The sequence below is a fragment of the Microcebus murinus genome, chromosome 14 (genome assembly GCF_040939455.1).
Source record: "Microcebus murinus isolate Inina chromosome 14, M.murinus_Inina_mat1.0, whole genome shotgun sequence".
NCBI lineage: Eukaryota > Metazoa > Chordata > Mammalia > Primates > Cheirogaleidae > Microcebus > Microcebus murinus.
The window spans coordinates 32,238,966-32,266,171 of NC_134117.1; the positions used below are offsets into that span (position 1 = coordinate 32,238,966).

Genomic DNA, 27,206 nt, shown 5'->3' on the forward strand with positions numbered 1-27,206 from the left:
ACTCATTCTAGCCTGGGTAACAAAGTGAGATTCTGTCTCAAAAGAAAAAAAAATAAATAACTGGTCTGGTATAGTGATATCAGTTCTTCAGCTTCCCTCCAACACTGTCAATGGATTTGAATATAAAGGTGTTAATGTGAGGGAAGCATCAAAGGGTGAGGTCTCTTGTCTAATTTAGTTATTGCTTTTATTTAATATCCAGTCTCTCCCAGTATCTGTATCCCTTCATCTGATAACATGTCAATAAAAATGCCTTAGCATTCACCCATTTTGTAGCTTTACAACAAAAATCACATAACTCAGTTAATTTCTTGTAAATCTTGCATTAATATTGTCATTTTCATTATCATTAATAATACAACTTACTTTCAGTATAAAGATCAGCAAAAAAAATCTTAAAGAAGGAAAATGTATCAGGTCCTTCACATTCTAAAAGTTTCTTTTAATGCTTGCTTTCTGTGTAACATTGAATGTTGTCTTGAATGCTTACCCTACTTAGCTCCTCCTCAACGGCACCAATTTTTTCAATCAATTCTACAATCTGTTCTTCTTGAATGGTTAATTTTCCACTCATGGCTCTAAAATAAAATTTAATATAAGTTTAATAGTTTTTTCCTAACTTTTATAAAATTTACTCTATTAATAACACAATTATAGCAGTTACACAAACTCATCTCCACCATTCATCACCATCATAATAATGATGCCTAAGTGTCAATAAGCAATAAATATAAATTGCAAAGAACAAATGTATTCCTTGTCTTTGTGTTATATTTTTCTTTTGACTTCCATTCTGAAACTAATATATGAAGGAAAAAGCATATGTGTATCAAATTTGAGAAGCTAGAAAGCTAGCTAACAGAGGACTATAACTCAAAGTAGAGATGGAAGGAATACAACCTAAGTGTCTGTAATCAGGGATATGGAATATAAGTATGCCCCACAGAATGCTGGAAAAACTTGAGATTTGAAGGCATCAAGTATTATAGGAGAGAGGGGTAAGAGAAGGGGCTAAAAATTGGAGGACTAAATTAAACTATGTATACAGAGTAATCATAAGCCTGACCCCTGCACATGCACCAACACATATACCACTATCACACCACTACGTAAGATCAAGAGATTATTCTCTACAGTAGAGTTCCTCAGCCTCAGCACTAATGACATTTTAAACCAGAATTCTTTGTTGTGGGGATGTCCTGTGCATTTCAGGATATTTAGAAGCATCCCAGTTAAGATAATCAACAATTGTCTCTTGACACTGCCAAATGTCCTCTGGGGGGCAAAACCACCCACCACCACCACCACCTCCAATCCTCCCAACCCCATTGAGGGCCACTAGTCTACAGGAACTGCAGTGGAACTTCCAGCTTCATTTTCACTAGATACAGTGAGAGTGGGAATAAGGTTTAGGGGCTACAAACAGACATTTTCAGTATAAATCTATATACTGAATGGTGGGATACTCAGTCTCCCCTGCCCACTCTAATCCAAGAACACCAGCAGCCAGAATAATCTATAAGTGGAAAACTGGGCAAGTCTTCTCTGGAAAGACTGAAAGGTCTTATCTAAAAGAAAAAATTCAACAAAGAATGATATTTGATGGAAGTCCATACTTAACACTGAGATCACCACTTTTTCACCCTATAGTGAATTCTCACCATGTACAAAGTTTCTAATCCATTTTCACTGCCAGCCAAAAATCACTAGACATTTGAAGAAAATAAACACAAATAACAGATACCACAATGAACAAGGGGAGAAAAGGGATCCCAAAAGAAAGACAGAAAAAAAAATAAACACTTCAGTAACATTAATAATTTTTCCAAGATAAGCAATACACTGTATCTATAAAAGAACAGGATATTAGATTGTTTTTAAAAAAAAGGAGGGGCAAGTAGGATGGAGAACAAGAATTTTTTTTTTTTTTTTGAGATAGAGTCTCGCTTTGTTGCCCAGGCTAGAGTGAGTGCCGTGGCGTCAGCCTGGCTCACGGCAACCTCAATCTCCGGGGCTCAGCGATCCTACTGCCTCAGCCTCCCGAGTAGCTGGGACTACAGGCATGTGCCACCATGCCCAGCTAATTTTTTGTATATATATTTTTAGTTGGTCAATTAATTTATTTCTATTTTTGGTAGAGACGGGGTCTCGCTCAGGCTGGTTTCGAACTCCTTACCTTGAGCAATCCACCCGCCTCGGCCTCCCAAAGTGCTAGGATTACAGGCGTGAGCCACCACGCCCGGCGAGAACAAGAATTTTTAAAAACTAAAAATTTGACAGCAGAAATAAAATACAACAGAAATATTAGAAGATAAAGTCAAAGACAAAGAAGTTGTAAAAAGTAGGATCAAGACAGAGCAATGCTTTTGCAGAGCACAAAAGCTCACAAGCCTTCTAGAACCACTTTAATGGATCCCTCTGATTTCTTTAGAAGTGAATGCTTTTCCTTTTGCTTGTTTACTTTCTTCATCACTACCAACAATTTTCTATTCCACATTATGCTTACATGACAAAAAATCTTCTGCAAATGCGAATTCCCTCAACATATTACTAGAGATATTATCCATTAAAAGAAAAGCTAGAACAGAGGTGTAAGAGGAGTTAATTCTAACAGTCTTTTGATTAAATATTTTAGCTCTTTCTTAGAACTAGGTCTTTTATGTAAAATGGAATGTTTGAAATATTTTTTTATATTGAATGTTATTGTATGGATGAGATGGTTTTCATATATTAATAGTTTAAAAATGCCTATTAAGCATGGGGTAAATAGAGCATTACCCTGTTTTGACTGTTGGCTGTAGCCTTTGTGGCCCTTCTCTGACTTAAGGGGTATAATAATTCCAAGATGTTATTCAGAAAGAACTTTGTTTCAGATAATGCCTCATGTCTGTTAGAGCACACTGTCTTTTCAAGACAATAAACTTTATCATTTCTAAAGATTACAGTCAGGACTCAGTGCCTTGTCAATTATTTTTTACTCTTAAAGCACCAACAAAACCTCCTTCAGTCATGGTAAACTGTTACCTAACCTACAATTTTATATTGTTTCTTATTCTAGGGCAACTTAAGCATTCATACTGAGTATTTTGTAAAGCCCATAAAATTGTTTCCAAAAAGCAAAACACCACCTCAAAGAGATAGACAGTGAAGATAAGAAAATCAGACAGTCCACAAAGTCCAATATTTGACTGCTAATAGGAAATCGAGGAGCAGAACTACTTGTAGAAGACATTCATTGGTTGCCTACTAAGCACCCATTTCCGCATTTGCCTTGGGAAATGATCATCTCCCTCTACTGTGCTGGCCAGGCTGTTTGGGTGGGCCTTACCCCATCCCTAGATCCAGGGACAAAGCCTGACTGGCTCAAGACAATCAGGTAAATCTCAACTTCCTTGGCAGTTATTGGTTTATATATGAACAATTCAGACCTAAACTCATCAATAAGTGATGTTCAACTTCTCATCCACACTGGACATGAATAAGATAGCATGTAGCTGCTATGCTGCTGGCCGCAATCCCTGATGAAAAGCAGCCCTAGGAGAAAGCCACCAATCAGGACAGCAGTGGGAAGAGATAGAAACTGGACCCTTGAATTACTAGATCAAATAATCTTGAAGTTCACTCTCTCTGGACTTCCCCCATTTATGAACCAATAAATCCCTTGCTGTTTTAACACAGTTTAAGTTGGGTTTTCTAGAAACCAAGAGCATTCTGATACCAAACTGAAAATATTCTTTCCCTTTTATTTTTAGTTGACATGTAATAGTTATACATATTTAAGGGATAAAGAGTAATATTTCCATACATGTATACAATTATAATAATCATATCAGGGTAATTAGCATATCCAGCTCCTCAAACCTTTATCATTTGTTTGTGAACATTCCAAATCCTTTCATCTAGCTTTTTAAAAATATACAGTAAGTTAAAGCTAACCATATTCACCCTAAAGTGCTACAGAACAGCAGAACTCATTCCTCCTATCTAGCTGTAATTTTCAAACTTAAAATATAAAAAATGTTTATTAAATAAAAATAAAAGTGTCAAAAATATAAAAGTGGTAGAGGTAAGGACATTGCTAAAATGAAACAATTGAAAAATATAATGAAACACTGTAGATATACTATGAAGAAGTATATCTGAAAACCACAAATAGAAAAAAAAGAACAATATGAAGTTTATGAATTAAGTGCAAATTTGGAAAATAAGTTTTTGTAAAAAAGTTTTTGCCAACTGGATATGGCAAAGAAAGAACCAAATAAAATGAAGTCACATAGAAAGAATAAAAGAATAAATATTTAACAACCTGTGATACTCATATAATATAAATTTGAGGATTTGTAAAGTTAGCATATAAAACAGAATATAGTATGCTATGACAATTAGAAATTACATGGATTCAGCTGTCAGTAGTGCCGTAAAAAAAAAAAAAAAAAGAAAAAGAAAAAGAAAAAAAAAAAAAGAAATTACATGGAAAAAACTGAGTTTATTAAATGGTTTATGTACTATTAGAGTGATAATGTAATGTTAACATCTATCAAAAAGTTCAGTGAAAGGTTACACTAAAATGCTTCTGATTATTAATTAGATCTAAATATCTTTTATCATTAATTTTTTAAAAATGTTCTGTGAAAGTTGTCCTTCCTGAAATCTTCAAGGATAAAATACAAACAGGAATTTTCAAGTTATAATCCTTAGCATCTCACTTGCCTTTTTCCCCTTGTTTTCTCAGTTGTTATTGTTGTTTTTACATAATGGGCTTCAACAAAAGCTTTCCTTTGAACAAATTACTTCAGGGCTTTAAAAAGTGAACAGACGCCACTGGCGTGGTCCATCACACCTGTAATCCTAGCACTCTGGGAGGCTGAGGCGAGAGGATAGCTCAAGGTCAGGAGTTCGAAACAAGACTGAGCAAGAGCAAGACCCCGTCTCTACTAAAAATAGAAAGAAATTAATTGGACAACTAAAAATATATAGAAAAAATTAGCAAGGCATGATGGCGCATGCCTGTAGTCTCAGCTAGCTACCCGGGAGACTGAGGCAGGAGGATTGTGTGAGCCCAGGAGTTTGAGGTTGCTGTGAGCTAGGATGCCTCCACAGCACTCCAGCCTGGGCAACAGAGTGAGACTCTGTCTCAAAAAAAAAAAAAAAAGTGAACAGAGTAGTGGTTGCAGGGGGTAGGAATCATTGGGAGAGGAGGGGTGAGTGTGACTACTGAGGATTATTGAGAGAGCTCCTTGTGATGAAAGGATAGTTCTGCATCTTGAATGCAGTGGTGATTACACAAATCTACATGTGATAAAACAGCACAGAACTATACACTTGCATTGCACCAATGTCAATCTCCCAGCTTTGATACTGTACTGTAGTTACATAAGAGGTAAGTAACTATTGAGAAAAACTGAGTAAAGAATACTTGAGACCTTTCTACACTCTTGCAACTTCATGTGAATCCATAATTATTTAAAAGTTATAAGTTAATAAAAGATTTTCTGCAAAGTATTTGACAACAATTTAATGTCAAAACAAAACAAAAACAAACATTATAGGCACTAGATATAAAGATTTTACTTGAAGTATTATCTTAAGTAGATTTTAAAAAGATTTTACTTAACTGCTACATAAGTAAATTTTACTTAAAACAGTCTGTTATCAGAAAATGATTACTCTTGGAAATTAACTTCATAGCAAGGACTTACTTAAAATTTTCTTCAGAAATATATACTCCATTTTTCTCACGGGCTGCAGCAAGATCTCGTTTCAGGCGCTCTATCTCTTCCGTATACTCCTACACAAGAGGAATGTTGTAGGTGTCAATTTAGTACTTTTTTTCATTCAGTTTTGGGAGAATATGCAACAAATAAAACGTAAAGTTAGCCTTTTTATGTTTTCTAAAACTCAGAAAAGTATAATAAAAAGTTATAACCATACTTTTTAAATCAGTATTAATTTCTTTAGAAATAAAGTCTTTCAATGGCTTTCAAAGCTCCTTTAAATGCACTCATTATGAAAATATGGGATTCTCAAGAAAAATCACAACCACCATACCAAGGTTGGTAGCATTTTACACTAAAAGGAACCAGGATTCCATAGAGAAGGGTCTGATTCTATGACTGGAGCAGGGAGTATTCAAGATGAACCTGGGACATTTTGTCAAACAAGATAGGAAACTAGTGAAAAGGACTCAAGAACCCACTTCAAGAGGTACCCATTGGTCAAAGATAAGACAATCTGAGCATCAGTGTGGATAATAACCACAATAGATTAAACAAATATTTTAAATCCATGAGGTTATAATGACAATAAAAAAGCTAGGAAACCAACTCATTACTCTCAAAATTGGTAAATAAAGGAAACTAATCAAGCATGTGTCCTGCCTCTCTTGTAGAACTAACTATACCCCTGGGTAGATGAAAGTTCCTTTTTACAGAGTTATAGGCCGAGCATCTCTAATCAGAAAATCTAAAATCTAAAATGTTCCAAAAATCCAAAACTTTTTGAGCACCAACATGACACCACAAGTGGAAAATTCTGTGTGTGATGGGTCACAGTCAAAAGACAGTCAAAACTTTGTTTCATGCATAAAATTATTTAAGCTATTGTATTAAATTACCTTCAGGCTACATGTATAAGGTGTATATGAAACATAAATGAATTCTGTGTTTAGATGTGAGTCCCATTCCCAAGATAGCTCATTATATATATTATATTATGCAAATATTCTAAAATCTGAAGGAAAAAAAAAACTAAAATCCAAAACACTTCTGGTCCCAAGTATTTCAGATAAGGCCTACTCAACCTGTATTTCAGCAATTAATTAAGAATGATGGAATTTACTCTGGGAGGCCGAGGCAGGAGGATCGTTTGAGGTCAGGAGTTTGAAACCAGCCTGACAAGAGTGAGACCCGTCTCTACTAAAAATAGAAAGAAATTAATTGGACAACTAAAATATATAGAAAAAATTAGCTGGGCATGGTAGTGCATGCCTGTAGTCTCAGCTAGCTACCCGGGAGACTGAGGCAGGAGGATGTGTGAGCCCAGGAGTTTGAGATTGCTGTGAGCTAGGCTGCCTCCACGGCACTCTAGCCCAGCCAACAGAGCAAGACTGTGTCTTGGGGAAAAAAAAAAAAAAATTAAAGAGACAGACCATAAGAAGTGTTAGAGAGGATACAGAGAAACTACAGCACTCATATGTTGCTGGTGGAAATATAACATGGTACAGACACTTGAAAAAGCTTCTTAAAGAATTAAACATAAACTTTTTATACAACCCAGAAATTAAATCCTTAAGTATCTATCCAAGAGAAATGAAAACACATCAACACAAAAACATGTACAGGAATGTTCATAGTGGCATTCCTGGAAATGACACAAATGTCAATAGGTGAATGTACAAACAACTGTATTATCCATATAATGGAATACTATTCAACGATAAAAAGAAATGAATTACAGATACATGTTACAACATAAATGGAACCTCAAACATTATGCCAAGTGAAAGAAGCCAGATGCAAAAGACCAAATATTATATGATTTTATTTATAAGAAATATCCAGAAGAGGCAAATTTATAGACAAAAAGCAGATCAGTAGCCACCTGATTGCAAAGGAGCAAAGGGAAACTTAATAGTGACAAAACTTTTCTAAAACTAGATTGTGATGATGTTGCACAACTCTGTATATGTACTAAAAATCATTGAATGATATACTTAAAATAGGTAGATGTTATGGTATGTAAATTAGAGATGCAAATAAATAAATATATTTTGTAAATATAAATATATCCAAATTTTGCTAAGGGTACCAACTCACTTGATAAAGCTGGTAAAGTCAACAAACTGTCAATAGGAAAAACATTTTAACATAGAAGGTATTTAGTTTAAATCACTAGATAAAAAGTGATTTAACAAATTTAACAGGCAATGTAACAAATTTTGCTTTGCAATTTTATGTTTCAGTTCCTTATTTTCACATTTCTCAAACAAGATTACATTACATCATAAAAATTCACAATTACCTTAATAAGAGCTTTTTTGGTGAGTTTCTGATTAACTTCAGGCTTATTCATTATGTTCTTTGCTCGATGAGCATATTCCAAGGTACTCAGAGTTTCCTGTCATGAAAAGGAGAAGTCAATTACTAAAGATATTATCTAAAATGTACTATACAATAACTTACATGTAATAATTGATGGTTATATCTAATCTAAAAATCTCCTTAGTAAGACTACTATGCCTGATCCTTTAAAAAGGAAGTTGTTCAAAAGAGCCTTATCTTTTTTTCTCCTTCTCTTCTATTTCCAGGGTCTTTAGCCTTATAATTTGATCCAATAATTTTTTCCTTTAGACTAGTCTTAAACTCAATAAATTCCACCAACTGATAAATAAACAAAATGTCCTATATCTATACAATACTATTCACCCATTAAAAAAAGGTTACATACTACAACATGGCTGAACCCTGAAAACATTATGCTAAGCAGCCAGGCATGGTGGCTCACACCTGTAATCTCAGCACTTTGGGAGACCAAGGTGGAAGCACCACTTGAGGCCAGGAGTTCAAGACTAGCCTGGCAACATAGCAAGAAGTGCATCTCTACAACATATATAAAAAAAAAGAAACAAAACAGCCAGGCATGGTGGCCAGTGCCTGTAGTGCCAGCTACTTGGGAGGCTAAGGCAGGAAGATTGCCTAGGCATTCCAGGTTGCAGTGAGCTCTACAACCCACTATAGTCCAGCCTGGGCAATGAGAGCAAGACCCTGTCTCTAAAAAAATAAAAAGAAAACATTATGCCAAGTAAAAGAAGCCAGTCACAGAAGACTGCAAATTATATAATCCCACTTATATGAAATGTCCAGATTAGACAAATCTATAGATATAAATAATAGCAGTGACCTAGGGCTGGGAATGGGGTAGATAGAAAATGATTACCAGTGGGTACAGGTTTCTTGCTAGGGTGATGAAACTTGGATTTTGGTTGTTCTAAACTTAGATTTTGGTGATGGTTGCACAGGAATCTGTGAACTACTAAAATCACTGAATTGGTATACTTTAAATGGGTGAATTTTATGGTATGTGATATCATAATAAAGATATTTTTTTAAATGAAGGGTAAGTTGGAGACCTTATAAAAACTTTCTAAGGCCAGGCACGGTGGCTCACGCCTGTAATCCCAGCACTCTGGGAGGCCGAGGCAGGCGGATTGCTCGAGGTCAGGAGTTCGAAGCCAGCCTGAGCAAGAGTGAGACCCTGTCTCTACTATAAATATAGAAAGAAATTAATTGGCCAACTAATATATATAGAAAAAAATTAGCCGGGCATGGTGGCGCATGCCTGTAGTCCCAGCTACTCGGGAGGCTGAGGCAGGAGGATTGCTTGAGCCCAGGAGTTTGAGGTTGCTGTGAGCTAGGCTGATGCTACGGCACTCACTCTAGCCTGTGCAACAAAGCGAGACTCTGTCTCAAAAAAAAAAAAACTTTCTAAACTCCATTTAAAGAGGATGATACAAATAAAATAATAGATTTTACCATCTCTGTTGCTTCTCTTGCTTTCCCCTTGTTCCCACACATCCAACACTGTTCTCAACACTCTCTAAGCAGCCTCTATAATACTAGCATTCACTTAACTCACTTCTAAGTCCTGAATTAGATCTATATATATCATTCATTGCTAATGACCACAGCAATTTTCTTTGAAGACTGTATGGAAAAAGTCTTTAAGTAACTGATTTTTTAAGATTAAAACTTCTGTCAGGAAGGAAAAAGATAACTTTTTCAGTAGTGTCCTCTGGTATACATCCATATGCAATGTCCAGATTCTTTTACACTATAGCATAGAGTAAATGAAACCAGTAAATTAACTTTTAAAATATGTGATACCTAAATAAGAATTATAGCTACTACACTTGCAGCTTCCTTTCAAAGGGCTTACCTCAAGATTGAGAGATGCAGGAGAAATTGTTGCAATTATAGATGTTCTTGTACGCCCCCCAAGAGAATCCTGGAGGATTCTAGTTAGTTTAGATTCTCGATAAGGAACATGAGGTGTTCTTTCTACAAGAGCAGTAATAACCCTTCCCAAAGTCAACAGAGATTGATTGATATTTCCAGCTTCCCGAGCTCTCTTGTCAACAGCTCCAGAACGGCCAATGTTTTCACTTCCTGCAAGATCAACCTTTAATTTTAAAAATAAAAAATTAATCTATCTTTGGATTTAAAGACTTTTATTCTCATAATATATATAGCATATAAAATAGCTAGCAAAATAATTTTTCTATAATTAAGAAATTTATTCTCCCACTACAAAGCTAATAACAGTAACTTACAAAAATACTGTCTAGAAGTACAAAATTTCAAGCTGCTCTATGAGGTGGTCAAGAATGAAACAGCAGGCCAGGCACAGTGGCTCACACCTGTAATCCTAGCACTCTGGGAGGCTGAGAAGGGAAGATGGTTTGAGCTCAGGAGTTGAGACCAATCTGAGGGGGAACAAGACCCCATCTCTACTAAAAATAGAGGGAAATTAATTAGATAACTAAAAACATATAGAAAAAATTAGCCAGGCATGGCTGTAATCCCAGCTACTTGGGAGGCTGAGGCAGAAAGATTGCTTAAGCCCAGGAGTTTGAGGTTGCTGTGAGCTAGGCTGATGCCACAGCACTCTAGTCTGGGCAAAAAAAAAAAAAAAAGAATGAAATAGTAGTATTAAGTAAGGTAGATGCTTACCAAGTTCAACTTTCCAATTTTAACAAGCTCTTCTCCATCATTTGTAGTTTCTTTCATATGTATTGTAACAGAGAAAACTGAGTGGGAACGACTAGAAAACAAGATCAAATTGCTCAATCATTATAATGTAAAACATTATTTGCTTCCTCTAAAATACTGAAAACAATAAAGGAAGATGTAAATCCACAAGGGTTTAGAAAGATATCAGACAGCAGATATCAATAAGACTTTAGCAGATAGGTGGACAGAGCAATGATTAGGTTTTTGCTTTCTACTAGCTGATGTCTGCAGGGGAGTCTCCAATAAAAAGCTACTTAAAAACACCTCAAAAGACTTAGAAACTAGAATCCTCAGGCACCTCTGAAACGCTGGATGTGGAGTGGGTTGGGACAGTTGCCTACTGTGTCAAGGGGAGAAGCCTTACAATCAATCTTCCTATTCACAAGAAGAAATAAGAATGAATGCAAGTAAGCATAGAAGACCACTTTGACGTGGGAAAACTGAATTAACTTCTTCTCTTTATCATATACATTCATTAAAAGGGATCATTATTCAAGTCTAAATATGTGAAAAAAGGAATTTCTAAATTATACAAATTTATAGAATAGAAATTTTATATTTCAGTGAAAGGTATTTAGAGAAAAGAAATGTTACTTAGTCTGCAGTTCATTTCTCCAAATTCTATATAGTATTATCAAGTAAGTTACAAAGCAACCATGGAATAAAATTTCCATTTTATTGGAAAGCCATTACAGGGAAAATTTAATTAAAATTTTAAAATCACTGATTTAATCCCTTTCATGTTATGTTATTATGTTATTTTTCTTTCTTTGAAAGCATACTTTTTTTAGTTGTGACTATAATTGTTCTGGCATTTTGTAGAAATTTTCAACTAAAAAGCAAAGAAATAAGACATCTAGTCCTAACAATTACTGTATAACTTAAGGAAACTGATATTCAAGGGCCAGGTGCGGTGGCTCATGCCTATAATCCTAGCACTCTGGGAGGCTAAGGCAAGAGGATTGCTTGAGGTCAGGAGTTTGAGACCAGCCTGAGCAAGAGGAAGAGCAAGACCCCGTCTCTACTGGAAAAAAAAAAAAAAAAAACAAAAACAGAAAAAATTAGCCGGGCAACTAAAAATAGAAACAAAAAATTAGCCAGGTGTGGTGCCACATGCCTGTAGTTCCAGCTATTCAGAAGGCTGAGGCAGGAGGATTGCTTGAGCCCAGGAGTTTGAGGTTGCCGTGAGCTAGGCTGATGTCACGGCACTCACTCTAGCCCGGGCAACAAAGCGAGACTATTTCAAAACAAAAATTAAAAAAACCCTGATATTCAGATAAATTCACTCAGTTACCCAAAGTGACATATTTAGTTTAACTGCAAAACTAAGACTGAACACGAATATCTAACTCTCAATCCATTGCTCTTTCCATCATATTCTGATGCTTCCTTCAAAAACCATCAGGAAAAAAAAATCACCTCTGTTTAACTACAAATGATCTTCATTTGTAGAATGTGGGACTTGTCCTATAGAGAGATCTTGATTCAAGTCTACATACAAGAAAAAAGGAGTTCCTAAGAAATATAAATTTATGGAGTAAGAATTTTATGTTCCAAGGAAAGATATTTAGAGAAAAGAAATTTTATGTGTCCCTTTTACCCCAGGAAAACCAGTGTTAGTGACCATCTGTCTCCCTACATCAAAATAAAGCCATTTTAAAATGAAGATTTGGCATGGCAAATATTTGCCATTAGAATTTAAATAAATAAATAAAATAAAATGAAGATTTGACTTTCTTCTAATCCTTATTCAAACCCAAGGTTTTCGAACTATGCTGTAATATCAGTAGGGGATCCTCAAAAGTACCTCTCAAGGGCCACCTTTATAAGGCTGAGGAGGTAAGCCTCTGAGTGTCCCATACCAAAATCAACTACAGCAGCTACATTTTAATCTGGGCTTCAACACACAATTTCATTTGAAAGAAAGGATTCAGCTTTTAAAAAGTTTAATATTTCTGCTCCAGTTCGACTTGTCTACTCCTTTTAAAATTCTTCCAATTTTGGTGCCCTCTCTATAAATCTCAAGCCAATTACCAAGGTTTCCGCCTTATAACACAAAATCTAGGTACATGACAATGCACATACTGACCCACCCCAATTTGACTTCCCCCAAGTCCCTAATTCTTCTTACAAAATGGGACCAGGGAGGAGCTATGGCTTTCTTACCTAGAGTATGCATTCATCAAAGTGGCTGCAGTTGTCCTTTTTGCTGCCCCCTTTTCCAAAATTTGATAGACTTCATCTTTGTTGTGTACTGTAATTTCTTCTAAACCTTTGATTATCACTCCTCTCTGGGCAAAATATAAAAAAGAACATCCATTAGACTGGCAAAAAAATATATATGTAGTGACTTCTCAAAATCTCACACATTAAAATTTGGAGACATTTCATTCTCAAAGACTAAGTTACCTTGTTTCGGGGATCATCAAACATCTGCAACCTCTCAGAAACATCAGAAGATGGATTGAGAAGATCAAAAAGTTCTTCATTATAGATTTCCAACAGAGACACTTTGACTGAAAATTCAGTACCATTATCAGTAAGTTTCTCAAAAATTTGATGAAGAGTACGTGGAATTATACCAGCCAAGGGATCCTGAAATTATAATATTAATGAGGTTTAATATAAAGGAAGAGTGCCATTTACTATAGCAGTTAAAACACAAGGGCCTTCTTTATATTTAAGTATGCCCAAACAAGTTAATGAAAAAACCACTAACCTAATGTTAGAGAAGTCACTTACAACAGTCTGTTCAACAGTATTCTTCATATCTTCCACAAAACTGACATACCTGCTAGTCATCTTCACACCTGAGCATTCCATAGAAACCAACTGAAGCAAGCTACTTAAATAGGCAAGTTCAATGGTCCTGCCCAACCAAATTATGCTTTAAGCCTATTCCATATCTCCTATGTATAATTCCATAGTTTTATTAGCCATATGTAAAGTAAGTTAATGACTCAACTATGTAACCATTAGAAAAAAGGAGCTACCTAAATATCAATAATTTGGAAAAGTAACTTAGTTATTAAATTCATTTAAATTTAAACTCATTTGATGATAATTATTATACAATGTACTATTAATATATGCTTTCTATAATATTAAACAATATAGTAATCTTAACTTCTTGAACACCCACAGTCATCATTAATAAAGTTCTGTATTGCCCCTTGCTATTATGCTAACTTTTTGAGACTCATTCCATCACTACAAAGACCTCCCCGTCAAGCCCTACTCATACTCCAACTTTTTCACAATATTCTGCTCCAACTGTCCCATCCCAAACAGACCTCTATTTTATCCCTTAACTGTGGCATACGTATTGGTCCTCTCACTCACAGTGAGATGGTGTTTCTTAAACAGGTGTCATACCACTCATTTTAATTTTACTATAGCAGTAGTTTATCCTAAACTCATGTTTGACACGGGTACTCTGATCTTCTCTATTTCAAGACAATGGCCCTCAACCAAATTTTATTCAGATAAATTTCAACCAAGTATGTTATAAACAATACATACCTCTTCCCATGTATACTCTTCATTAGGTGACCTTTCACCTTCCATTGTAAAGGTTTTTCCAGTGCCAGTTTGGCCATATCTGTCAAGATTAACAAAAGTATTAAATTAAAAATAAATACATGCATCTAAACTTTTTCATCAACTTGAAAAATAGTGTTTCACTTACGCAAAGATAGTGCAATTATAGCCCATAATAACTTCATCCAGAATTGGACAGACAACACTTCGGTAAACATCAATTTGTTTAGTAGATGCTCCAAAAACCTATCAAAAAAGATGTTTTATTCTTACAGAAAGAAAACTCAAAACTACTCATTTTAATGATTGTGGGTTTTTTTTGTTTGTTCTTTTTTTTGAGACAGAGTCTCACTCTGTTGTCCAGGCTAGAGTGCCATGGCATCAGCCTAGCTCACAGCAACCTCAAACTCCCGGGATCAAGCAATCCTACTGCCTCAGCCTCCTGAGTAGCTGGGACTACAGGCATGTGGCACCACACCTGGCTAATTTTTTCTGTTTTTTTAAGTGAGCCACTGCACCTAGCCAATTTTGTTTTTAGAATATTAACTCACTCAGCCTGGGTGCAGTGGCTCACACCATCTCACTGGGAGTGAGAGGACCAATACATAATCCTAACACTCTGGGAGGCTGAGGCGGATGGATAGTTTGAGCTCAGGAGTTCAAGAGCAGCCTGAGCAAGAGTGAAACCCTGTCTCTACTAAAAAGATAGAAAGAAGTTAGCTGGACAACTAAAAACATATAGAAAGAATTAGCCAGGCATGGTGGTGCGTGCCTATAGTCCCAACTACTCAGGAGGCTGAGGCAGAAGGATTGCTTGAGCCCAGGAATTTGAGGTTGCTGTGAGCTAGGCTGACGCCACAGCACTCTAGCCAGGGCAACAGAGTGAGACTCTGTCTCAAAACAAAAAAAAAGAATATTAACTCATTCAGACTACTAGAAATCATCTGACAAATTGAAGAGACAATTGAAATTTGTAAGTGTACACCATTTTCCAGATGAAATATGTATATTATAATTACTTTACATTAGTGTATAATTAAGAAGTTGCAGCATATGTTACCATATCAAAAGTGTATGTTTTCCGTGAGCTCTTGTCAGCCAGTCCTCCAGTTCGTACACTAACTTCTTTTCGTACATGATCACATTCTACTATGGAATGGGCATTAGCTTTCCGTTCTGTCAAATTAAATGGTCTGTAAAAAGAAATATACAAAGTTCTTCAAAAACTCTTAGTTAATTAGGTTATCAATAACATTTTCATTAACTATATTAGTCAGTAAAAATGTGAAGTGTGAAGTTCTGACTACACAGTTAGTGATGGGGATTATATAGGGACTAAATGATACTGCTAAAGCAGATAGAATTATAAGGGTCTCAATTCCCTGAAATAAAATTTGGCTTTTTTAAATCTCCAAAGATATGTAAACATTACAATTCTGACAGCTTCTTAGAGTAGATGCTAACAGAATTTATAATAACTTGCAAAAAATGCCAAATTTATTTTTCAGAATTCTATTTCCACTATTCTTAAAATCTGATCAAGTTAGGTTATGATATAGTGGAAAGAACATGTCAAATTTGTATTTAAAATACTAACCTGGACAAGCCTGAGCAAGAGCGAGACCCATCTCTACTATAAATAGAAAGAAATTAGCCAAAAACTAAAAATAGAAAAAATTAGCCGGGCGCGGTGGCTCACGCCTGTAATCCTAGCACTCTGGGAGGCTGAGGCGGGCGGATTGCTCGAGGTCAGGAGTTCGAAACCAGCCTGAGCAAGAGCGAGACCCCCGTCTCTACTATAAATAGAAAGAAATTAATTGGCCAACTAATATATATATAAAATTAGCCGGGCATGGTGGCGCATGCCTGTAGTCCCAGCTACTCGGGAGGCTGAGGCAGAAGGATTGCTTGAGCCCAGGAGTTTGAGGTTGCTGTGAGCTAGGCTGACGCCACGGCACTCACTCTAGCCTGGTCAATAAGCGAGACTCTGTCTCAAAAAAAAAAAAAAAAAATAGAAAAAATTAGCTGGGTACAGTGGTGCGTGCCTATAGTCCCAGCTACTCGGAAGGCTGAGGCAGGAGGATCGCTTGAGCCCAGGAGTTTGAGGTGCTGTGAGCTAGGCTGATGCCACAGCACTCTACCAATGAGCAACAAGTGAGACTATCTCAAAAAAACAAAAACAAACAAACAAAAAAAACCTAACCTGCCAGTGAATACCTAGCATAAAATAAAAAAGTAGATAAAAATAACGACTAGGCCGGGCGTGGTGGCTCACGCCTGTCATCCTAGCTCTCTGGGAGGCCGAGGCAGGTGGATTGCTCGAGGTCACGAGTTCGAAACCAGCCTGAGCAAGGGCGAGATCCCGTCTCTACTATAAATAGAAAGAAATTAATTGGCCAACTAATATATGTAGAAAAAATTAGCCGGGCATGGTGGTGCATGCCTGTAGTCCCAGCTACTTGGGAGGCTGAGGCAGAAGGATTGCTTGAGTCCAGGAGTTTGAGGTTGCTGTGAGCTAGGCTGATGCCACGGCACTCACTCTAGCCTAGGCAACAAAGCGAGACTCTGTCTCAAAAAAATAATAATAAAAATAAAAATAACGACTAATATATTAAGCACTTACTATGTGCCAGGTACTCATAGTTATGAGTGCTTATGTGCTAACTCACTTTGACCTCATAAGACTGGGAGGTTGGTAATATTATTAGCCCCATTTTTCAAAGAGGAAATAGGCACAAAAAGGCTGAATTACCTAAGCAGACTGGATCAAGAGTCTTCATTTTACCAAAATGCCTAAGGAGTATTTAGCTTAAAAGATTACTACTTCCTCAGGGAGTCCTGCCCATCACATACCTCCCCCACCTAGCCCAACCAAGACAACAGTGAATTTTTGTTATATGTTCCTAAAACACCCCTATACACCTTTCTAAATATCACTTCTCTTATAATCATTTGTTTTATGTCACTGTTTCCCATTAGGCCTCAGATTACTAGGGGAAAAAATCTTGTTTAGTTTACTGTTTCCCCAGTGCCCACTACCATGCTTAGCACACAGGAGGCATTCAAACATCTGTTAAACTACACTACCTGATAAATGTCATCCTAAGAGGAATGATGGGAAAACTAAAAAGAACCACAGTCCACAGAGTAGCATCAGTAAGATATTTACATACTTAATACGAATCTGTGCCAAAGGGAAGATATACTCTTGACCTGGGTTCATTTTTCCCATTGAGTATCACATATTTTGAAAGGAAGTGCCAAATAAGAAATTATCTTCCCCTCATCACTAGGCAAATCACGTTGCAATTTATTTAAGGATACCTCAACTTCCCCTGGCATACCCCATGCCCTAGTGTACTTTTTTTTTTTTTTTTAAATAAGAGTCTCACTCTGTCGGCCATAGTGTCAGCCTAGCTCACAGCAACCTCCAACTCCAGAGCTCAGTGATCCTCCTGCCTCAGTCTCCTGAGTAGCTGGGAAAACAGATGCACACCACCACGCCTGGCTAGATTTTTTTTTTCTATTTTTAGTAGAGATGGCTAATTTTACTATTTTTAGTAGAGACAGAGTCTCATTCTTGCTCCTGAACTCAAGCAATCCTCCCGCCTTGGATTCCCAGAGTGCTAGAATTTTAGGTGTGAGCCACCTCACCTGGCCTCCTAGAATACTTTTGGTCTGAAGACCAAATCTATGATCCCTGGAAACTTAACAAATCCCGGGTAATATCTGGTAATGCTGTCATTTGCCAGCTGGACTAAAACCTATACAATGCATGCAACCCATGTGAATATGGAGTATTATTAAAAGTTCAAGGGCCGGGCGCTGTGGCTCATGCCTGTAATCCTAGCTCTTGGGAGGCCGAGGCGGGCGGATTGCTCAAGGTCAGGAGTTCAAAACCAGCCTGAGCAAGAGCGAGACCCCGTCTCTACTATAAATAGAAAGAAATTAATTGGCCAACTGATATATATATATATAAATTAGCCGGGCATGGTGGCACATGCCTGTAGTCCCAGCTACCCGGGAGGCTGAGGCAGAAGGATCACTCGAGCCCAGGAGTTTGAGGTTGCTGTGAGCTAGGCTGACGCCACGGCACTCACTCTAGCCTGGGCAACAAAGTGAGACTCTGTCTCAAAAAAAAAAAAAAAAAAAAAAAAAAAAAAAAGTTCAAGCCAGGTGCAATGGCTCACATCTGTAATCTCAGCACTTTGGGAGGCCAAGGCAGGAGGATCACTTGAGCCCAGGGGTTTGAGGCTGCAATAAGCCATGATCATGCCACTGTACCCCAGCCTGGGTGATGGAGTGAGACTCTGTCTTTAAAAAACAAAACAAAAGTTCAACAAAACTAAGTCAAAACCAACTTATATTGACGTAAGCCAAGAGTTATCAGGTGGAATGAAGTGCTCTCATGTGGCTAAAGCTTTTCCAATTAGTCTATTTTTGGCATCCCTAAATTAATCTCTTGCCTGGACGTGCTATCAGATGAATACCATTCACATTTTCAGGACTGAGTAATAAGAAATTCATACGGATCACACATTCCTAAAAGTTATCAAAACTCCCAGAGAAGCTTTAGGGACTATATCTGCACTACAAGAAAGAGTAAGGCCACGTCATTATTTTCCTACCCAGATTTCTCTAACTTATTAGAAACTGCAAAGTTACTGCTGATCACACTAACAAACCCATCAATTTGTTGACCTCACTACATACAGTTACATAAAATTCAAATAACCAAAATGGTGAGGGAAAAGAGATTGAAGATTTTTAAAAAGCACTATCCTGTGGAGAAGTGTTAAATTCACTCATTCCACTCATATTCATTAAGTACTTATTATGTGATAGGTACTTTTCTAGATACTGAGGATATAGCAGTGAACAAAACAAAGTTTAAAAAAAAAACCAAGTTCCTGTTCTTGAGGAGTTTTTAACCTAGTTGGGGGTGGGAGGAATGACTATCAAACAAATAAATATATTAGGTGCTGATAAATTAGAAAGGAAAATAAATAAAGCAGATTAAGGAGGATAGGACGTAATGATCGGGGAAGATAGGTGGTTGTTATTTGGGGGGGGGTCAGTGAATGCTTCTCTGATGGTGATATTTAAGCAGAATATTAAAAGTTTGGGAGCCAGTCATGCAGATATTTTGGTAGAAAATCTTTACAGGCAGAGAGAACAGAAATTGCAAAGACCTTGAGGTAAAAGCATAGTAGATACATTTTTTAAAATGTGTGTTTAAATAACCAGGGATCAAAAAAAAAATCACAAGAGAAATTTGAAAATACTTAGAGATAAATGAAAATGAAAACACAACAAAACTTACAGGATGCAGTAAAAACACTGTTAAGGGGAAAATTTATAGCTATAAAAGCTTATACTAAATAACATAGCTCACACCTGTAATTCCAGCACTTTGGGAGGCCAAGGTAGGAGGATTGTTTGAGGCCAGGAACAAGAGTTGAAGGCCAGCCTGAGCAACATAGTGAGTAGTGAGACCCTGATTCTATAAAAAATAGAAAAAATTATCTGGGCATGGTGGTATGCTCTTGGAGTCCCAGCTACTAGGGAAGCTAAAGTGGAGGATTACTTGAGCCCAGAAGTTTGAGGCTGCAATAAGCTATGACTGCACCACTGTACTCCAGCCTGGGTGACAGAGTGAGACTCTGTCTCAAAAAAAAAAAACCTAGCAAACTGAATTCAGCAGCTTATTATAATAAAAGGATGATACACTACAATCAAGTAGGATTTATTCCTAGAATGCAAGGATGGTTCAACACACAAAAATTGATCAATGTAATATACCACATTAACAGAATGAAAGAAAAAAACCCCATAGGATGATGTCAATTGATGCAGAAAAGGCATTTGACAAAATTCAAAACTCTTTCATGATAAAAACATTCAACACACTAGGAGTAGAGGGAAACTACCTCAACAAAATAAAAGCCATATATGAAAAACCCACAGCAAACATCATAATCAATGGTCAAAGACTTAGAGCTTTTTCTCTAAGATCAGGAGTAAGGCAAAGATTCCCATTTCCACTACTTCTATACAACATAGTACTAGACATTCTAACCAGAGTAATTAGGCAAGAAAAAGAAATAAAAAGCATCCAAATTAGAAAGGAAGAAGTAAAATTATCTCTGTTTGCAGTTGATATAATCTTATATATAGAAAAGCCTAAAGATTCCACCAAAAAAACCTGTTAATCTAATAAATGAATTTTGAAAAGTTGCAAGATACAAAGTCGACAAGCAAAAATCAGTTGCATTTGTATACACTAAAAATGAACAATCTAAAAAGGCAATCACAAAAACAATTCCATTAGGAATTAATTTAACTAATGAAAAGAAAACACTTTTGAAAAAATTAAATACAACGTAAATAAACAGAAACACATCCCACATTCATGAACTAGGAGACTTAATACTACCCAAAGTGATCTATAGTTCAATGTAATCCCTATTAAAATCCCAATGAAGAGCCAGGCAAGGTGGCTCATACCTATAATCCCAACTACTAGGGAGGCTGAGGTGAAAGGATAGTTTGACCCTAGGAGTTTGAGTCCAGCCTGGGCCATACAGCAACACCCTATCTCAAAACAACAACAACAAAACTCAATGGCATGTTTTGCAGAAACAGAAAAACCTGTTCTAAAATTCATACAGAATCTCAAGTAGACTCCAAATAGCCAAAACAATCTTGAAAAAGAACAAAGCTGGAGGACTCATACTTCCTAATGTCAAAACTTACTACAAAGCTACAGTAATCAAAACCATGTAGTACTAACATAAAGACAGACACATAGACCAACAAATTAGAATAGAGCCCAGAAATAAACCTTCTCACATATGGGCAAATAATTTTTGACAAGGATGCCAAAATGATTCAATGGAGAAAGGACAGTCTTTTCAACAAATGATGCTGGGAAAATCTGGATATCTACATGTAAAAGAATGAAATTCGACCCTAGCATAACACTATAGATAAAAATTAACTCAAAATAGATCAAAGATTTCAATGTAAGACCTAAAACTATAAAACTCTTAGAAGAAAACATAAGGCAAAATCTTCATGACATTGAATTTGGCAACCATTTCTTGAATATGACACCAAGGTACAGGCAACAACAAAAATAAGCAAATTAGACTTCATAAAAATTTAAAATTTTTGTGCAGCATCATATGCATCTATAGTCCCAGCTACTTGCGAGGCTGAGGCAAGAGAATGGATTGAGCCCAAGAGTTTGAAGTTGCAGTGAGCTATGATGATGCCACTGTACTCTAACCCAGGCAACAAAGCAAGACCCAATCTCAAAAGAAAGAAAAAGAAAAAAAACCCAGTATCAACAGAATAAAAAGGTAACCTACAGAATGGGAAAAAAATTGCACATCATATAGCTGAGAAAGGATATGTATTCTCTAGAATACATAGAGAACTCCTAAAACTCAAGGAAAAACCTCCAATTAAAAAATGGGCAAGTCGGCCAGCGAGATGGCTCATGCCTATAATCCTAGCACTCTGGGAGGCCGAGATGGGAGGATCGTTCGAGCTCAGGAGTTCGAGACCAGCCTGAGTAAGAGTGAGACCCTGCCTCTACTAAAAAAATACAAAGAAATTAGCTGGACAACTAAAATATATATATGTATTAAAAAAAAATTAGCTGGGCATGGTGGCGCATGCCTGTAGTCCCAGCTATTTGGGAGGGTGAGGCAGGAGGATCACTTGAGCCCAGGAGTTTGAGGTTGCTGTGAGCTAGGCTGATGCCATGGCACTCTAGCCGGGGAAAGAGAGAGACTCTGTCTCAAAAAAAAAAAAAAAAAATAAGGCAAGTCTAAACATCCTTGCACTGCCACTAAGGAGGAGATCGGAGAACGATGATAATGAGATCATAAGTGACTTTAAGGGTTAGGGACAGAGAAGGATGATACGATGAGAGAAAAGCCAAGCAGCAAGCATAAATTCAACTTTAGGGAAATGTGTTAGGTGAAGAATAGAATGGTTTTCAGAGCAAGTGGCAGTCCTGAGGGTAGAACATTGATGGGGCAATTTTCTGATCCCTGGTAGGGAGTCAGAAGTTCTTCCTTATGGCCTCACACCAAGTCCAACCCTCTAAAAAGTCCCGTTCAGTGCTAATAGTTACTTCAATAACTTCATAAATGGGTGGTAGTGACTCTGGTTTCTATTACATGTTGGAGAAAGTTTTGGGTTTTAAGGTTGTGATAATCTTCCCCTATGGAATAAATACATTTAAATGTCTTTTTTTTTTTTTGAGACAGTCTCACTTTGTTGCCCAGGCTAGAGTGAGTGCCGTGGCGTCAGCCTAGCTCACAGCAACCTCAAACTCCCGGGCTCAAGCAATCCTGCTGCCTCAGCCTCCTGAGTAGCTAGGACTACAGGCATGCACCACCATGCCCAGATAATTTTTTGTATATATATTTTTAGTTGGTCAACTAGTTTCTTTTTATTTTTAGTAGAGACGGAGTCTCACTCAGGCTGGTTTTGAATTCCTGACCTTGAGCGATCCACCCGCCTCGGCCTCCCAGAGTGCTAGGATTACAGGCGTGAGCCACCAGGCCGCCTGGCGTTAAATGTCTTTTTTTTTTTTTTTTTTTTTTTTGAGACAGAGTCTCAAGTTGTTGCCCAGGCTAGAGTGAGTGCCGTGTAGTCAGCCTAGCTCACAGCAACCTCAAACTCCTGGGCTCAAGCAATCCTACTGCCTCAGCCTCCCGGGTAGCTGGGACTACAGGCATGCGCCACCATGCCGGGCTAATTTTTTCTATATATATGAGTTGGCCAATTAATTTCTTTCTATTTATAGTAAAGACGGGGTTTCACTCTTGCTCAGGTTGGTTTTGAACTCCTGAACTCAAACAATCCACCCACCTCGGCCTCCCAGAGAGCTAGGATTACAGGCGTGAACCACCGCGCCCGGCCTTAAATGTCTTTTTAAGCGCCCCTTTCTATCTTCAATTTCTATCCTTAGAGGAAAGTGTGCTATATTTATAATTGGGCGTCAGGAAGGAAAATGCCATACATTAATTTTACTTTGAGGGCTTGCTAGAGCCTTTTGTGAAGTCACATTCAAATGTGCATTGTCACCTGGGAGAATATTAAGCCTAATAGGAAGACTTTTGCTGTTTGCAAAATCTGGATAGATACCCTATCCTGTGCTTTTTTCCCTCCAGATACTATGTTTGGAGTGATGATAAGCTAAGAGGGATAAACAAGAAAAGAAAATGGCAATGCATGGAAAGTCAACAATAAGATCATTGACCCTTGAAGCTCTGATCTTCCTTTGAGATAGTATGCTGCTCAAGGTCACAGAGCTGTTTGGTGGCAGGGCTAAGAAAGAACCTAGGTGGTGCCTTTTTGCCACTAAACTCCTGCTGCTCTAGGCATAGGGCAGGGTTTTCTTAAATATGGCTCTAGGACCAGCAGGATCAGCAGCATTTGAGAATTAGAAATGCAGATTCTGGCTGGGCACAGTGGCTCACGCCTGTAATCCTAGCACTCTGGGAAGCTGAGGTGGGAGGATCATTTGAGCTCAGGAGTTCGAGACCAGCCTGAGCAACAGCAAGACCCTATCTCCACTAAAAATAGAAAGAAATTAGCTGGACAACTAAAAATATATAGAAAAAAATTAGCTGGGCATGGTGGCACATGCTTGCAGTCCCAGCTATTTGGGAGGCTGGGGCAGAAGGATTGCTTAAGTCCAGGAGTTTGAGGTGGCTGTGAGTTAGGCTAACGCCAGGGCACTCGCCCAAAAAAAAAAAAAAAAAAAATATATATATATATATATATATATATATATAATTAAAGAAGAAAGAAAAAAAAATGAAATGCAAATTCTAATGCTCTGTCCTAGACCTACTGAATGAACTCTGAGGGCACAGTCCAACAGTTTGTGTTTTAAGAAGAGCCCCCTCTTTGCCCAGGTGATTCTGAAGCACAATAGTTTGTGAACCACTGACAAAGGAGAATGAGAGCGAATGGATGGCAGAATAAACTGGGAACGGGCTTGGCGCAATATCTATGATTTGTTTCAGTATCCTCATCTATAAAAAGGACCTAATAAAAAATAATTAAATAAATAATAAAAAGGGGGGAAATGGGTAAAGACCCTAAATGCATATATCTCCAAAGAAGAGATACAAATGGTCAATAATCACATGAAAAAATGCTCAACATTATTATCATTAGGGAAATGCAAATCAAAACTACAATGATTTACCACATCACACCCATTAGGATGGCTACTTATCAAAATACAAAATAACAAATACTGGTGAGGATGTGGATAAATTGGAACCCTTTGCACTATTGGTGGAAATGTAAAATAGAGCCACTGTGCAAAATGTCATAGTGGAAACATTAAAAAGGAAGGAAATCCTGACACATGCTACAACATGGATGAACCTTGAGGACCTTAAGCTAGTCACAAGATGATGAATAATTGCATTATGATTCCACTAATATAAGGTATTTAGAGTAGTCAAAATCATAGACAGTAGAATGGCGTTGTGGGAGTGGGGGAAATAGGGAGTTATTTTTACAGGTACAGAGTTTTAGTTTTCCATGATGAAAAGAGTGATAGAGATGGATGGTGATGATGGCTGCAGAATATTAATGTATTTAATACCACTACACACTTAAAAATTGTTAAGATGGTAAATTTTATATTATATCTATTTGAACACAATTTTTAAAATCAGGGAAAAATAGGCCAGGCATGGTGGCTCACACCTTAATCCTAGCACTTTGGGAGGCCAAGATGGGAGGATCGCTTGAAGCCAGAGTCTGAGAACCAGCCTGAGCAAGAGTGAGACCCTGTCTTTACAAACAATAGAAAAAATTAGCCTGGCCTAATGGTGCATGCCTATAGTCCCAGCTACTGGGAAGGCTGAGGCAAGAGGATCATGTGAGCCCAGGAGCTTGAGGTTGAAGTGAGCTATGATGATGCCACTGCACTCTAACCTGGGTGACAGAGCAAGACCCTGTCTCAAAAACTAAATAAATAGAATAAAATTGGGGGGAAATAATTGGGCACTTCGGAGGGGGATCAGAAAGACAGTCAGATCATGGGGGTCTGTAAACTTCAACCTGTAGGTCAAATCTGGCCCTTGCCAGGACAAAGATTTAAGAATGATTTTTACGGTTCTAAAGGGTTGTTAACAACAACAACAAAAAAGTGACAGAAACCACATGTGGCCTACAAAGCCTAAAGTTTTAAAATAAAATAAATATTTATTTATCTGGGCCCTTTATAGAAGAAAAGGTTTGCCAACCTGAAGGACTCATAAATTGCTTATTTAATAAAGCTTAATAACAGACTTGTACCAGGAAGGCTACTTGAAAGAGAAAAGGCTAAACTGAAAAGAAAAAAAAAAGTCTCTTTATACTAAAGTTATTTAGAAATATTAGATATAACCCAAGCACTTTTCATTGGAGATAAAGTTAAAAAAAAAAAAAAAAAAGAATCTTTTAAGGCAAGGCTTGAAACCTATGAGGATAATAAACACCAAGTTCAACATAATGGTTAACTATGGATGGAGGAAAAGGGATTAGAAGGGGTACATAGGGCTAGCACCTCATATTTTCCTGGTAGAGCTTGAGCCCATCCTCCAAAGTATCGCAAGAATGGAAGAATAGGCACCACAAGTACTCACCATCAAATTGGCAGTAACTAATCAACGCTAAGGTGCTCACACAGTAGTAATATTCTTTGGGGGTTAAGGAGTTGGCAACGGGTAAACTCACAGCATTGCAGGTGGAAGTGCACACCTCAAATCATGGTTTGGGTGTGGCAAAACCATAACATGTAACCAAAATAAATGTACCCCCATAATATCCTGAAATTTAAAAAAAGGGGTACATAGAGGGTCCCAGCTATAATGATTGTTTTGTTTCTTAATCTGGGTGCTGGATACACAAACGTTTGTTACATTGTTCTTTATAACTTTTTTATAAGTCTGAATATTTTGTAACTAACTATAAAAAAAGAAAGTAAAAGCACACAGAAAAGGTAATGCTGCCTGGCTTTATTAAACAACCAAAGTAATTTAAAATTTTTGTATTTCTTATATGCACAGATTTTTTTTTAAATCTTCAAAACAAATAACTATTAATAAAAGCCCCAGAGTGCAAATGGTGTCACTGGCTAGACTCAAGGTTACCACCGAATTTCCTCTCTGCCACCTAGTTTAGAAACCTAGTCATCACCTTTGATACCTATAATTCAAGTGACCAAGATGAGTAGACCATAGCCTAAAAAAGTTTGTTTGTACAGGTCTTTTAAAAATAACCTTTTAATATTAAAACACTTTTGGATTTACAGAAAAGTTGGAATAGCAATTTTTAACAGCACCAACATAAACTGACACAAAATACATATACACCAGTAAACTGTGAAGAGCCTCTAAAAAGTTAAACAAATCAATCTCTTAATTAAGCAACAATTTCTACAACAAGCATGTTCTTCCTCCAGTAGCTCATTTTAAAATTGAGAAGTTATTTGGAATATAGGGGAGAATTGAACACTCCACCACCTGCCTCATCCCCCCAAATCGTCCTCTTTTGTTCTATGAACTAACAGGCAGATGAAAGGGAAAACCAAGTTGCAGTCCACCAGATACCTACACTAGCTTAAGTTGTTTTGATCTTTTAAAAACATAAACTCACTTTATAACTTAATTTTTAGTGTTTAAATACAGAGATGTTTACTTTTAGTATGGATGAAAAAACTATTGCATCTAGAATAAAGAGGCTAGGTGATTGATTACTTTTTTAGAAGTAATGGAAATGATGCTAGTCCCAACTTAGTACTAAACCACCTGCAAAGTAGGTATGCAGCCTTATTTCCTGACTGACAAACTA

The 27,206-nt window shown here is 37.1% G+C and overlaps 1 protein-coding gene across 1 annotated transcript in view; it reads right to left on the reverse strand.

Annotated features, from left to right (window-relative positions):
- The window catches only part of KIF11 (kinesin family member 11), a 51,044-nt gene that overhangs the window by 23,155 nt on the left and 683 nt on the right, over positions 1 to 27,206 (reverse strand). Inside the window, exons 2-11 of the mRNA XM_076009979.1 lie at positions 15,388 to 15,520; positions 14,476 to 14,573; positions 14,310 to 14,388; positions 13,197 to 13,382; positions 12,954 to 13,078; positions 10,728 to 10,818; positions 9,934 to 10,176; positions 8,020 to 8,115; positions 5,700 to 5,788; positions 491 to 578 (exon numbers count right to left, since the gene is read on the reverse strand). Of these exons, the coding sequence (XP_075866094.1) occupies positions 491 to 578; positions 5,700 to 5,788; positions 8,020 to 8,115; positions 9,934 to 10,176; positions 10,728 to 10,818; positions 12,954 to 13,078; positions 13,197 to 13,382; positions 14,310 to 14,388; positions 14,476 to 14,573; positions 15,388 to 15,520 (1,228 nt within the window). The remainder of the gene's footprint in view (positions 1 to 490; positions 579 to 5,699; positions 5,789 to 8,019; positions 8,116 to 9,933; positions 10,177 to 10,727; positions 10,819 to 12,953; positions 13,079 to 13,196; positions 13,383 to 14,309; positions 14,389 to 14,475; positions 14,574 to 15,387; positions 15,521 to 27,206) is intronic.